The following is a 15,988-nucleotide window of genomic DNA, read 5'->3' as shown; positions in this document are numbered from 1 at the left end:
TATTTGGTATGCATTGTTATCAGTATTATTTTTTCCTGTATTTAATTTATCAGATATAGGAGTAACCAAGAACACATGACCAAACATTCTCTTGTAAGGAGAAAATCACTATGGACAAGTTATTAAATCCGAAAAATAGGAATACATAGGTTTGAGACACAACAATTGTGAGCTTTGTTGCTTTAAGGCAAGGAAAGACCACAATGAATATGAGGGAGACATATGGGATGCCCTTGGTTATTGAAAAGGTTCAAGTCATTATTACACTTTGGGATGTCCCAAGTAGCACAATCTAATGATTCAATAATTGAAGGATATCGTAATTGTGAGTGTAGAAATGGATGAAATCATGCTACATGGCTGTTATGTAGAACCAAATGGAATTTGGAGATGTGAGAGATCCCATTTGAGCTATTAAGATTCCCTTTTAAATGAGATTTATTGTCTATTTCAAACTGGGCCTCAAACCAACATTATGTCGAGATAGGACTCTTGCCTAGGAAATCATTGTTGTTGACGGGCTTCATACTTGTAACCCAAAACAATTATGGCACCTGTGCTTGAATAATATCTACAAGTGTAATAATCTATAGAGTAGATTTGAGCTCAAGTTTGCAGCAATTATTTATGGAGGAAGAAAGACCACCAATTGATTAACTTTACAGATTATTAGGCAATCTTTGTTCCCCAATGGATACGTAGTCTTTATGCTTACATTTTGCTGTCTTGATTGTGGACATGGCACATTCATTCATTGTGCCTTTTATTGAACACGATTATACTTAGGGGAGGGGTGGGTGAATTAGTATAATGACAAACTTTTACCTTTTTAACTTAATATCATAAGCATATATCTTAATCTCAAAGCACATTCACTGCATATTAATATTCACATGAGATCTAACTATCATACAACACAATATATATGTGGAAACATTAATGGTATAAAATCACGAAAAATTAATGCTTTTATACGAAATTTTATTTTACAAAGTTTGTAGGCTCAACCAACTAGAAACACCAACCCCATTCAATTCGTGAGATCTTTCCCACTAGAGGAACGAACCCTTCATTCAGTTCTTAATCACCAACTCACTAGAGGCACCAAACCCTCATTCTCTTAGAGGTACCAACCTGTTGTTCAAATTGTCTTCGCAAGAGCTATAACTCTCTTCTTCAAACTTTCACAATCTTCCTCCCAAATCTGCTATAACCTGATCATATATCTGCCATGAATATGATCTCAAACTCTTCATACAAATCTGCTGTAAAACTCCTTAATCCTTCTTGTCAAACTTGCAATCTTATCTTCTCATGTTCTTCTTATCAAATCTCTTCGGCAGAGATTAATTGCACAACCTCATATTTGTATTCAACTCTCTCGTAAAGATCTTTCTTTTGTTCATATGGTTATTCACACTCCAAAAGTAGATTTTGATCTTCTTTATGTATATCTTCAAAATATGCCTTTTATTGATAACTTCTTTAATTGAATAACATCTCACTTATATTTCATTTCATTTTCTTCATTGCTTCATATTCATTTCTTACACCCTTTTGCTTCACACATTACTCATCTTTTGAAATCCTTCTAATTAGATCTGCAAATTTATTTTTGCATGATATCTTCATTTCAGATCTACTTTTGTATTATATTTGTCTTTTTCTCTTCAATGTTTTCACAGTTAACACAAAAAATGCTTATCACATACCTCACACCCTTTGTGCTTTTATATCATCGATGTACCCTTTCATGAAGTGTGCAAACTCTTTTCAAAGAGTCGTTCCTTTTTTGTTAACCACCTTAATGTCAATTGCTGCACATTAATATATGTTTTAAACATAAGCAGTATCTTCACACACTGCTTTGGCAACTTTGATCACTATCTTTATGGATCATATAGTCACAGTTTTGTGAATCGTTTGTCTAATCATTTATTGTTTCTAATAAACACATTGTGAATTGCCTTATATTCTTCAAGCAAATTGTCTGTATAAGTTATAGAAGCGATGAATTGTTTTATTGCTGCTTACCTTATTGTATTTGATCCCATTATTGTGAATCAACTGAAATTGCATATCTTATTCAACCACTGTCTTTTAAATTAGATTGCTGCTTATTAGAGAAGTCAATAATTTTATTAAGTAGTTTCTAATAATGTGAGTCTTCTAAACCTTTCATGCCACTTTTTTCTTGCTACATAATCATTGGTGCACATAACAACCTTAACATGAATCTTCTTAACTAATCACTGTCTTCAATGATGATGATGACTTCTTAGTATTCGTTTGTTGATGTGAGAAACTTACACTTTCATCTAGATTGTATAACAGTCAATCCATACTGCTTCACGTGTAGTCTTGGGCCTGCCACAATTTTTCGCCCCCCATAACCTTGCTGCCTGAAGCCTTAATCAACTCTTTCTTCTATGGGTGCTAAGTGAAAACCATCCTTTTGATCTCTTTGTGAGAGTCTTCTCACTTTCCTTCCCTTCTTCTAGTTTTCTTGATTGCTGCTGTTGAGTAATTGTCTTTCATCTTTGTGCTATACTCTTGTATGAGAATTCTTTCCTCTCTTATTTGCTCTCAAAGTTGGGCTCTTTGACATTATCTTTATTAATTTTGGAATATCTCCAGCAACTCAAACAATAACTCTTTTAAGACTTTCTATCTTTTCTTTTTCCAAGTGTTACTCTCATTTAAGGTTTCCTCTATTATTAATTTCAATGCAATATACTCCTTTCTCTAATGCTATTATTGTTAATACGTTTGGAGTGTTCACGTGACAGCTTGACTCCCTTGCTCTTTAATGCGATTGTTGTTTTCATGCTTATGTTTCTCTCTGAATTCTTGACATCATTTCCGTCATTCTCTCTTTGTTTTAACTTTCCTCCTTTGATATTTATGATCAAGGAATGCTCGTAATACCTATTCATGCCTTTTACGACATCATTATATCAATAGGAACTCCTTTAATGTGAAGTTGAACATAAGCATCCAACTTTAATCTATCAAATTTATTATTCTATTGCCAACACATGCTTGTCAAATCCAAATATACAAGCGTACCTCTTTGCATTATTTTTATCCTTTTTATCCAACCATGATTCTTCTTTTTCTATAGTGTTCTACAAAATTTATCCTTTCAGTTGTCTTTTTGACATGGCTCGAAAGATAGTGCAATGATAAGCTTCTCGTGATTTGTACTCCTTAATGCCTTATCATAGATTCGTCCTTTATATTCTTCTCATTATCTTGGTTTTGTTTCCTTCTCCACACCGTAGTAGGTCTTCATTTTTTGTTTTTTCATGGTTTCCTTCATCTTGTACTCTCTAGGCACTTTCACAAAACCACTTCTGCGAAAACATGCTTTGTCCATAGTTATTACATTTTTAGCTTATAACACTATAATTCACTTGAAGAAGATATGAATTATAGTTTCTACTTGTCCATCCTTGATGATTTCTATTTTTGATCCATCTATCATATCTCACTTGTTTTCTACACTCTCATGCCTTATGGGCAAAGTGATTGCATGAGTGGTACTGTGGCAATAGATATAAAAGGTATTCTTGAACTTGAATGTATGAGCTTGTCTCGGAGAAAAGGAGTTCTTGAAATTGTCTTTGTTAATTTTAGGAGTCTCTGTCTTCTTGCTATCTTCAATCTTTGGATGGCGTTTGAAATTGTCTTCGAGGATTTTTGTCTTTCCTATATTTGTCTCTATAGTAGTTTGTTTGGAATCTTCTTAATTGTTTGATTTCCTTCATAGCCAAGTCTTGTCTTATTTGATGGTGATCTTTGACTATCAATGATATCAATTAGAATCTTGCAACTTTTTTAAAACTTGAGACTAGTATTTACTTGGGTAGTAGTTTCCTCTAAGTCCTCCTTTAGAGAAGCAATATTAACTTGTAACCTTTCACAATTTTCTTACTTGACTTTCAATTTGGTTCTCATTTGTTCTTCAATTATTCTCCCTTGTTCGATTTAAGGTTTTAGAAACGTGTTTATCATTTTGGATTAATGAAGAGTTTGTGCTAACACCTTGTTAGATTCATCATTCTCTTGAAGACGTAGCTCTATTTTTTGGTTCTTCTTTCCAAGTTTTTAAATATCGTTTATGGCATGATAGGGTTCTTCTTGAAAACTCTTCCTATCATCAGTTTTGTCATATGGGTCTCAATGTTCACTACATCCAAATAGGTTACTCTTTAAAGGAATTCATCATTTATCTCCAAGAGTATTCTATTTATCACTTCATCAGAAGTATTTGGTGCTTTTTTCATCACTTCATCACAAGTATTTGGTTACTCTTTCACATGAGATCTAATTATCATAGATCACAAGATATATGCGGTAACTTTAACCGGAGAAAACCACGAAAACTTAATGCTTTTGTAGAAAGTATTCTTTTACAAAGATCACAGGCTCAACCTACTAGAGGCACCAACCCCTCATTCAATTCGTGAGAAGTTAACCACTACAGGCATCAACCCCTGATTCGGTTCGTGAGCACCAACTCACTAGAGGTACCAACTACCAACCACTCATTTATTTAGAGGCATCAACCCCTTATTTGTTTAGAGGCACCAACACTTTTTTCAAATTGTTTTCACAAGATCTATAACTCTCTTTTTCAATTGTCACAACCTCCTCTCAAATCTGCTATATTCTGATCATAAATCTGCCATGAATATGATCTCAAACTCCTCATATAAATTTGCTATAAAACTCCTTTATCCTTCTCGTCAAACCTGCAATCTTATCTTCTCATGTTCTTCTTATTAAATCTCTTCTTTAGAGATTAATTGCACCACCTCATATTTATACTCAACTCTCTCTTGAAGGTCTTTGTTTTGTTCACATGGTTATTCACACTCAAAAAATAGATTTTGATCTTGCTTATATATATCTTCAAAATATGCCTTCTATCAAAAAGACATGTGTTTTGATAACTTCTTTAATTAAATAATATCTCACATAAATTTCATTTCATTTGGTTGATTGCTTCAAATTTATTTCTTGCACCCTTTTGCTTCACAAATTACTCATCTCTTGAAATCCTTCTAATTGGAAATTTATTTTCTCATAATATCTTCATTTCAGATCTGCTTGTGTATTATATTTGTCTTCTCTTTAATGTTTACACACACAAAAAATTCTCATCATATATCATCCACATACCCTTTCATGAAGGGTACAAACACTTTTCAAAGAGTCGTTCCTTTTCAAGGGAGACGTCCCTTTGTTAGCCACCTACATGTAAATCGGTGCACATTAGTATATGTTTTAAACATTAGCGTTATCTTTACACAATGCTTTGGTAGCTTTGGTCACTATCTTTATGGATGATAGTAGTCACTGTTTTGTGAATCACTTATCTAATAGTTTATTGTTTCTAATAAACACTTTGTGAATCGCTTTTTATTTTTCAAGCAAATTGTCTGTATAACTTATAGAAGCAACTAATTGTTTCATCACTGCTTACCTTCTTGTATTTGATCTCATTATTGTTATAAAAGAGCGAATGAATAAGATATGCCCCAAAGACAGGAAGAATGGTATCCATAAATTAGGGTACGTGAGTAAAGGAATTAGGAGATGTCAATGTCATAAATAAATGTAGTCACCAGAAACTCTGTTTACGAGGATGGGTACACAATACATGTCCCTACAATGGAGTTTCTTGGCAACTAAGAAAACTAACCATTCTTCCTGTCTTTGGGGCTTATCTTATTAATAAGATTGCATATCTTATTCATTCGCTCTTTTATATTAGATTGCTGCTCATTAATGAAGTCAATAATGTCATTAAGGAAATTGTTTCTAATAATGTGAGACTTCTAAACCATTCGTGCCCATTTTTTCTTCTTACATAATCATTTCTTCACATAACAAACTTAATGTAAATCTTCTTAACTTATCACTGCTGCAATGATGATAATGACTTCTTAATATTCATTTGTTGATGTGAGAAACCCATACTTTAATCTAGTTTGTATAACTATCAATTCATAGTGCTTCACCTGTTGTCTTGTGCCTGCACAACTTTTCTGTCCACATAACCTTGTTGCCTGAAGCCTTGAACAATGTCTGTGTATTCTTATCATCCTCAGATGCATGATGGCTCATGTAACCTGAGACATATATTTGATCACTTGTCTTCACATCTTCAGCTGGTTATTATATTTGACTAAACTTGGTGGTAATTCTCAAAGAACTTTTAAATATAGAGGAGCTGGTATAGTGTGGAGATAATTTTGAGGTAAGGAAGCTGTCACAAATCTTCTCATCTGTCTGGGTTGCCGGCATAACCAACTGAAGTGCAACCCATCTAATGAACTCACAGCTGTTAAAATTTGCATATTAATTCAGCAATTTAATTGTTTTTGGCTTATTGATACTGATATTTATTTTCTAGCATAGGAGCTTTGAATTTCCCTTGACATCTTGAAAGGCCTGATATAAGCTGTAATCATCAGATAAGTTGTCGCAATGCTTGCTCACATTATTTAGCTACGTGAATGGACAACTTTGTAAGGTGACACATTTTGCCTTCTTGTCAAGACTACTATCTTATTCCTTCGACATTCTTATTCATGTCATATAAAGCTGAGTTTAATAATTAAAACCCCTTATCGTGCATTATACCCAGATTTTCTACAAAAATTGTCTTCTGATGTGTAGTTTTATGGCATTTTATTCAGATTCCTACATAATATCTTAAGAAGTATCGTATAATTCATAATAGTACTGTCATAACTTTTATAAATTGCTTAGAAAAATAAGTAAACCATGCCATAAGGTATGTTTTGCTGGTAAAAAATGTTGTTTTGGCACCCTGTGATGCTTCAATAAATGGAACTGCTAAAATTTTACAACACAGCCAATCCAAGAATTGGCAGTGAAGCTTGGACAGTGTTCATGATATTTATATGTTAATAGTGCTGGTATCAGTAATATTTACTTTTCATAAAAGTGCAATCTATTATATTCAGAATTTGCCAACTGCTTGCATAAATTCATTTATATAGAATAACAGAATTTTGATAAGTACATTGTCAAAATGTGAAGTAGTGTGTGTTTGAATATAGTAATAAAGGAATGTTAGGTGTTGATACAACATAACTCTTTCTTACAGCAATGCAATAAGTGTAGCAGCAGACAGCTGGTTGGTATTCATGGACCGGCTTCTTACACCCAGAGTTAAAGATTCCCATGAACGTCAAACGTTAAAAGAAAAGATGCTCAGACTAACAAGTCTATATTATGAAGCTTTGGATGCCCCAAAGACAGGAAGAATGGTTAGTTTATCATTTGAATCATAGTCATGGAAGGTTATGCACTGAAAAATTGATGAAATTATCAATATCAACGTAGGGTTTTAAAATATTTTTTGCAACTAGACAAAGCACTTGAATTATGAGAATCCTTATCCATTTGTACCTTTGAAAAAGTCAATTATATTGCTCTCATTACAAATCTACTGGCCGGATTGAAAATTTGATTTATCCATATTTCAAAAAGTCTACTTTTATGCTGTTATCAGGGATATGGAGCTGTATTCTGAATGGTGCCAGATTCTTAAAATTCTAATTTTAGATTTTAGAAGTTGGAAATAAATTTTAATATATTAAATACACTTAGGTTATTAACATAGTTAGGAGATACATTGGTACCGATATCATTGCAGGGACAGGGATGCCTATAAAATTAGGTTTCTTGAGTAAAGGAATTAGGAGATGTCAATATCATACATAAATGTAGTCACCAGAAACTCTGTTTACGAGGATGGGTACACAATACATGTCCCTATGATGGAGTTTCTTGGCAACTAGGTTTATTAAATTTTTGGTTGAGTTGATGAGCTCATTAAGGTGTATATTTCTTGTAAAGAATGCATTTGATATAGAAGTGCATGACACTGTTTTGCAGCAAGTCTAAATTTACTTTTGTTATATCTTTCCTCATATTTCCCTTCTCAAGCTTATACAATATGCTTACATTTGTGATATGTAATGTCCCAAATATCACGTTACTAGAAATGCCCTAAGATATCGAGTGGGAATGGATTTTGTCAATTAGGTGAAATAATTTACATTTGTAACATTATTTAATGATGCAAACTCTATTGAAATGTTTATCATTTTTAAACAGAAAGACAACATGGATGCTTTTCTGTGGAGCCAAATCTAGCCAAGGATACACCTTTTTTCCAAAAAATATGTCATGAAAATCTCAAAATGTTTTTAAGTTCTTCTCTAGTAGAGATCAATTGTGGCAGAAAACTTGTGGGATATCATCCATAACTCAACATGTTGGAGGACAATAATTTCATATCAAGAAACAAGAATTCTTCATAACTTCATTTAATTGTGTTTTACTGATACAGGCCAACTTTTAAACTGAATTGAACTTTATTTTGTTCACCTATGTCTTTGGTTAGTGAACTCATTTTTGGTGCTGTTATTAGATATTATTTAGCCTTTCCCATTGGTGGTAACAAAAGTTCACCAACGATTGGATAGGCTGTAACTATACATACAACCTTCCTCTGTGTTTTAAAGGGGCAGTCGCTTGTATGATATAAGTACAATGGATATTTTTTTAACCTGAAAGCAGGAAAGGTGTATTTGCTGGAGATAAATGAATAAACACTGAGCACAAGTTCCCAACAGAATTCATTAAGCTATACAAGATTCAAATTAAGAACTCCCAGATTAGATTCCATAACCCTTTTCATAAGAAAGGAACTATCAGTATAGCAAAACAAAATTATATGTGAGCTATCAAATATTCTATACTAATGATAACCACAAAAGAAATAATCACAGAGTTCAACATAAGAAGAAAATGTGATCTTCAGAAACACAATGACCCAAAGTTCACCAGCTTCTGTATATTTTTTTCAAAGCTCAAAGTCTCATGTACGCTGCAGACCATATATAAATATTTTCAAAAGCCAAAATTGCAGAACTTTTTAAACTATTTCTCAATCAGTTGTCAACTTACACTGCCGAACGATCCTTTCTTAGTACCCCTCAATCTATTTGTATTAAAAAAATTGGAGCCGTCTTTCTTTAGTAACTGATTCTTGAGAAGGGAAAGCGAAACAACTTTTTCCAAAGAAATGATAATAAAGATTTTTTAATAACGTGAAAACTATCATAAGTTAAATATTTTTTATCTTTGTCCTCTCTTCTCTCGGGCTCTTCTGGTTCATCTTCAGCTTGGGCTTTGACTCTGTTCATGCCTTTTTAATTCCTGTATTTAGCAATCATAATGTAATGGCTTTCCATGTGGTAACAGATTCACTTGAATCTTCATCTGTCATCATGAAATTATTTATTTCTTTTCTGAAGGTTGCAAATTGTTTAGATAAGCTTTAGAATCTTTCCATTGTATCTTTATCAATAGATATCAAGCAATTCTTCTGTGACCTATCTTCCTAACATTTTGTTGAGAGCTTCAATATTAGGATTTGTTTCACTTTCATTCAACATATTGACATCTAAAGTTAGGCAGTTCACCTTGAGATTTATCAATGTTGAATCATAATTGTCCACTACTTTATTTAATTCTACTAAATATCTTTCGCTAATGAAGCTTTTCCTTTCAGTTACCTTTTGCAATTTAGGTATCTTACCTTCTTTTGTTCCGCTTTTGATGTTTTTAGATACCAAAGCATCAGCATTAGCCTTTTCAAGTTCTTGCAAATTTTGTGTTATGGTTGCAAGTATGGTATCTTCTTTCTCTGTGGTTGAGAGCTTAGATTTTATTCTATCCTTTTTAGTTTGAAGGCTCATATATAACCCAATTGCCTCACTGATTTATGGTGAACCTTCCACTATCAGGTATTTTGACCAAGCTTCTACCGCCTTACCAATGGCTAAATGTCTGTTAATTTGGTCAATGATATCAGAACCAATCCACTTTGAAGGGGTCTTCTCAGGGGTTTCAAGTGAAACCTTGAGGGGTTGACAGTCAACGTCAAGAATTGATTTCATATAATAAGTCAGAATTTCAACTTGTCCTTCCAAAAGGCTCCTCTACTTTTGTTTTTCTTTGAACCTCTTAGCTCAAATACCAACAGACATTTTTGTGCTATGAACATTTCCTTCCATTGTGGTAGGGCCTAAAACAGTTTTGTTGATATTGAAATCAACTTTTTGTGACATCATCTTTATTCTTATCTTCCATTGGATCTAGAATTTCTATGAACTGATGCCAAAACCTAGAATCCAACATGAGTTTAGGTTTTCTTTTGGCCTTCTTATTGATGATGAAGTTGTAGTTGTTTGGAAATTGCGTAAAAGCTTCGATCAATCAACTGAGTCTACTTCCTCTTCTTTTCCATAGTCTCTCTTAACCAATCCGAGGTTGGTAAGATTGACTTGATGTTTGTTGCCTTGGTGATATGGGAGCATCAGATGTTGCCTATGATGTTTAGGGAAAGAGTCATCATCTTGATTTTCGTGCAACTGCAAACAGGATGTTTGATCTTGAGAAAAGGGTGGATTTGGTTGTTGGTATCCTTCATCAGTTTTTGGAGTTGTGGTGGGATCAATTTTAGGTTCCTTTTTAACATCCAAATTTGTCCTTAGCTTTTCACCGTCTCCTTCACATTGACTCTTGGGTCTATTATTGTCTTTTGGGTCCTCATCTTCTTCTCCTCCTCTTATAGAAGAGTTAGCCCTAGTGTTATATATATTAGTAGGTGACTTTTGTGGTTTGGATTTATCACTTGACTTTTGTTCTCTAGAATTTTTTTGCTTCCTTGGAGTTTTACTTGAGGTATGGCCAGTAATTTTAGCTTCTAGCCATCTCTTGCTTTTATCGACGACGAAGGATGATCTAGCTAATATGGTATTGATTTCCTTTTCTGATCACCTGAATTTAAGCAAAGGCCTTAATCTATAAGAGTTTATCGTCTATGGTTGGAAAGGCAACAGATCTGATGTTTGCCTATGGTTAACAAGCACCCCCATAAAATCAACATGGTATCAGAGTGGGTTCCTTCTATAGAGCCTAACCGCTTGAAGGTAGATCTTGTTCTTTTGAGGAAGTTCAATCAAAGTAATTTGCAGACTGAGAAATCTAAGTGCTTTTGAGGGAGTTCAATCAAAGTTCGAGGTGCAATCCCTTGTTAGTGAGTTCTTTTTTGTGAGGCAGAAGTTCGAGGTTCAATCCCTTGTTCATGCATTCTTCTGTGGGAGAAGTTTGAGGTGAAAGCCCTCGTTCCACTCTCTGCAAGTAGGCATGGTGGAGATGCATTCTTCTCTGGGAGAAATCTGAGGTTAGAGCCTTCATTCCACCCTCTGCGAGTAGGCATGGTGGTAATGTACCCTTCTCTGGGAGAAGGTTGAGGTGAAAGCCCTCTTTCCACCCACTGCAAGTAGGCATGGTTAACCCACCCTCTGCGAGTAGGTATGGTGGGTATCATGGAAGAAATTCCATGATGTGCTTGTTCAACCTCTTTGAGTAGCTATGGTGAACGTATTATTCATTGGAGTAGCCATGGTGGTAGTCACTATGTGACTTGGTTATTCAAAAGGAATCTTCCCTAGCTAAGAGGGAGTGTTGTTGTGTAGCTAGGTCAGATCCCTTCTAGGGCCGACCTAGTGCACAAAATGTCAAGTGGCCTGTCGGCCTTGGCGTTTGGATATCTCAGTTGTATGAGTCTAATTTGGGGCAGGCCCTATTTGGGCGAACCACTTGTGTGTAACTTGTGATTAAGTTAAATGTAACTTGCAACTAAGGGAGACTGATATGTAACTTGTAATATATAGGTCTGACCCTATCCTTGGCATCAAAAGTATATGGTGGACTTGAGATCTATTAGGGGGTATTGATTCATATATATGCAAGGTCATGATTACATCAATAGCAATGAAGTCAATAACATGAAGGACATGTAGTGTGCTCGGGGGTGACGATAAGAGCTTATCGTCTATGGTTCGGAAGGCAATAGATCTGATGTTTGCATGTGGTTAATGAGCACCACCATAAAATCAACTTGGTACGAAAGTGGGTTCCTTCTATAGAATCTAACCGCTTGAAGGTAGATCATGTGCTTTTGAGGGAGTTTAATCAAAGTAATTTGCAGACTGAGAAATCTAAGTGCTTTTGAGGGAGTTCAATCAAAGTTCGAGGTGCAATCCCTTGTTAATGAGTTCTTCTTTGTGAGGGAGAAGTTTGAGGTGCAATGCCTTGTTCATGCATTCTTCTCTGGGAGAAGTTTGAGGTGAAAGCCCTTGTTCCACCCTCTGCGCGTAGGCATTGTGGAGATGCATTCTTCTCTGGGAGAAGGCTGAGGTTAGAGCCCTCATTCCACCCTCTATGAGTAGGCATTGTGGTAATGTACCCTTCCTTGGGACAAGTTTGAGGTGAAAGCCCTCTTTCCACCCTCTGCAAGTAGGCATGCTGAGCCCACCCTTTGCGAGTAGGTATGGTGGGTATCATGGAAGAAATTCCATTATGTGCTTGTTCACCCTCTGGGAGTAGCTATGATGAAAGTATTATTCATGGGAGTAGCCATGGTGGTAGTCACTATGTGACTTGGTTATTCGGAAGGAATCCTCCCTAGCTAAGAGGGAGTGTTGTTGTGTTGTGTATGAATCTAATTTGGGGCAGCCCCTATTTGGGCGAACCACTTGTGTGTAACTTGTGATTAAGTTAAATGTAACTTGCAACTAAGGGAGACTCATATGTAACTTGTTATATATAGGTCTGACCCTATCCTTGACGCCAAAAGTATATGGCCGACTTGAGATCTATTAGGAGGTATTGATTCATATATATGCAAGGTCATGATTGCATCAATAGCAATGAAGTCAATAACAGGAAGGACATGTAGTGTGCTCGGGGGTGACGATAAGAGCTTATTGTCTATGGTTGGGAAGGCAACAGATCTGATGTTTGCCTATGGTTAACGAGCACCACCATAAAATCAATAGGTCCTGATGCTCTGATAACATGTGTAACTTGCTAGAAATTTAAAAGAGATTAATTCAAATAATCTAACCGTTGCAAAAATAGCCGTTAACATAAACATAGCAAGTAACATAAAAGAAGGGAATTTAAAAAAAAAAAAAAACAGGAAACAGGAATAACAATAACTGAAAGATTAATTACATTGAACTAAAATTAAGCATACATGTAAGATTAAGAAATAAATAACTTTGCATGAAATTAAAGAGAGAAAGGGTTTAGAGAGTATTTTTCAACTGATGCTAAATTATGAACTTTAAACTTTGTCATGATACTGGTGAGGAGTGAAAGTATCATTAGGGCACTTTTTCGCCCAACCACAGACTATCTAGTCCCCCGTGCCATATCCATCTAGATTGGCCCGGCCCTTCGCAGGGAGGTAAAGGAAATAGAGAACTCAATGCCATCTAAGACTTGGTGTTAGGACCTACACGCTTAGTCGGTCATACACTAAGGGTAACTCCCTGCTAGTATGACGCTCTGACTAGAGGTGTATCTGGTACTAAAAATCAGACGAGTGCATACATTACGCAACACTACCTTGGCCAAGGTTTTACACTGTAAGCACGAATTAACACGCTATCAATGATCTCACCCTTCTCAGCAATAAGTCGAGGTTCTAGGAGTTCAACTGAACTCAAGAGGGAACTATGGCCCAACTTTTGTGTTAGCATTCGATAGACACAATTTTAGTACTCTAAAGTGTTATCGTTTATTTCTTTCTCATTTAAGACATTTAAGACTGCAATATTTAGGATGCATCAACTGAATCCCTAGCTTGGGAAGTTAGGGGGCATAAGAGCTGCCAATTGTACATACAATTCCTAAGTATGGAATATAACTTGCTGGACATGTCTCTGCTGTCCGGTCTCTTGAGAGTGACCTCCCGATGGTGATGCTAACTGCATCATGTACAATAGTGCTCTTCCACCCACTGCCTTCCTAGGCTAGGGTATAGGTTAGTTTTATAACCAGGAGGGTAATCTCAAATAGATAGTGTATTGACATTGCTGTTTGGATTGTTCAAGTTTAAGCAAAACTGAGGAAGCTCGATTAAGGTGTCAGTAGTCTTCTAAACACAAGACTATGCAAGTTTCCGATTCTAAAACTGAGGGACACTTTTGGTATAATTGTTTTCCGCTTATTACGTAGTTTAAGGTTTCAAAAACCATATATTATACACATACCGGTATGAAGTGTTATAGCTCCATGCTTACATACACACACCCATGTATATGCACGTACCTATACAGGTTGGATATATATGCAAGTATGTATATAACACTACATCTACTCTTATTTGTTTAGTTTGCAAGAAAACAATGAAACAAGTTAACAACCCCTTTCTTTTGATAACTGAAATAGAATGGACTGCTCCTTCAAGAGGTCGATACATTAACCACCACCTTTTTATTTGCAAAATAATCAAACCCTTTACCCAAAATCAGTAGAACAGGTTCAAAATTCTTTTGCTCTCTCCATAAACCAGATTTTGAGAGATAGAAAGGAATTTTCCAGATATACGACATATATACGTATTTATTTGCACATATATATATATATATATATGTGTGTGTGTGTGTGTGTGTGTGCAAATGCATACGTATATATACCATAGATCTCCTCATGGTGATAACAAAAATAATACACCCCAAATTACATTAACCGTCTCCCTAAATTCCAGGAACAAAATTAATACTGAAATAAATAGCAGAATAATGGCAGGAGAAAAACGTATATCTACTTTTCAATTTCAAACTACCAATAAACCCCAAACAGAATACATGGAATTACTTCATTTTGGTTATCACTTGATAAAACTGCAACAACAATTAATATACATTATAAAAGTGTAGAAAGGTTTCAAACCCATACGAAATGCCATGAAAATTTTCTAAACTTTCAGCATTTTACAAACCACAGATGTATTTATGCATTTCTCCCATTTTAATTTTCAAAATGAGAATATAACGGTAAGAAGAATATTAAATTGCAGGTCTGAGAGATAACATGACCTATGAAATGAAGTATCACGTCAAAGAATGTATTCCAGCACCCTCCTAGCAGAACCCTCTAAACTTCGAAATAGCTGTGCTGAAAATGATAGAAATATCACAGCAAAATCCTTGTCAAGCAAATTATTAATTAATTAAATAAACTTATTTATTTATATTTATATATATTTGACCCATACACCCTACGTATACCTGACTACGGTAGTACGTATACGACCATCATAGTTTTAAAACTCGCGGACTCGCCGCAGACTTGCCATGGACTCGCGAGTCTTTCGCAAAGACTCGCGCGAGTCTTTTGCTTGGACTCACGAGTCTTTCGCAGGGACTTGCAGGCCCAGAAAAATACGCCCGTAAAGGGTAAAAACTGAGTTTTTTTTTTATTTCTCACTTCATTTTGGTTCTTCTTTGGTTATAGCAAGTTAGAAGGGTTTGGAGGAGTAGAGGGAAGAAGGAAAAATCAGCAAGAGAGATCTAGGTAAGGATTTTCTCTCTCTTTTTTTTTCATTTAAATCATTTCAATGTTTTGAAACTCAAAAAAATCTTGAAAAACAAGGGGATATGCTGCCAAATTGTTTTCTATTTTCTTTTCTAAGTTATTTCCTCATTTTTTTTTCTTGTTTTTTAATGCTATTTTTCCCAAATGATTCATTGTCATTTTTTTTGTTGATGGCAAGTTCAACTCCAAGGGCAACCCCAAGGTCAGGAAGACAAAGAGATAAAGCATGGAAATATGGATTGCAGGAAGCAAAAAGGGGGAGGTCACTTGCACCAAATGTACAAAATGGATGACCGGTGGAATCAATAGATTAAAATACCACCTTGCACAAATACCTGGATATGGTGTGGAGGCATGCCCCAAATCAACTCTTGAAATTATTAGAGAGATGAAGGCCATTCTTCCTTAGAATGATATGCATAAGGAAGAAAGGCAAAAAACAAGAGAAGCCATGGCAGCTGCAATGAATCCCACATTGTCC

The 15,988-nt window shown here is 35.2% G+C and overlaps 1 protein-coding gene across 6 annotated transcripts in view; it reads left to right on the top strand.

The window, feature by feature from the left end:
• The window catches only part of LOC131071474 (probable RNA-dependent RNA polymerase 5), a 245,886-nt gene that overhangs the window by 203,854 nt on the left and 26,044 nt on the right, over positions 1-15,988 (top strand). For all 6 annotated transcript variants that reach the window (XM_058007354.2, XM_058007352.2, XM_058007349.2 and 3 more), the window contains one exon: positions 7,145-7,307. In XM_058007354.2, coding sequence (XP_057863337.1) covers positions 7,145-7,307 — 163 coding nt within the window. The remainder of the gene's footprint in view (positions 1-7,144; positions 7,308-15,988) is intronic.

This window comes from Cryptomeria japonica, chromosome 6 (assembly GCF_030272615.1).
Source record: "Cryptomeria japonica chromosome 6, Sugi_1.0, whole genome shotgun sequence".
Taxonomy (NCBI): domain Eukaryota; kingdom Viridiplantae; phylum Streptophyta; class Pinopsida; order Cupressales; family Cupressaceae; genus Cryptomeria; species Cryptomeria japonica.
Note: the sequence above shows the minus strand (reverse complement) of the source record. Positions and strands in the feature narration are given on the sequence as shown.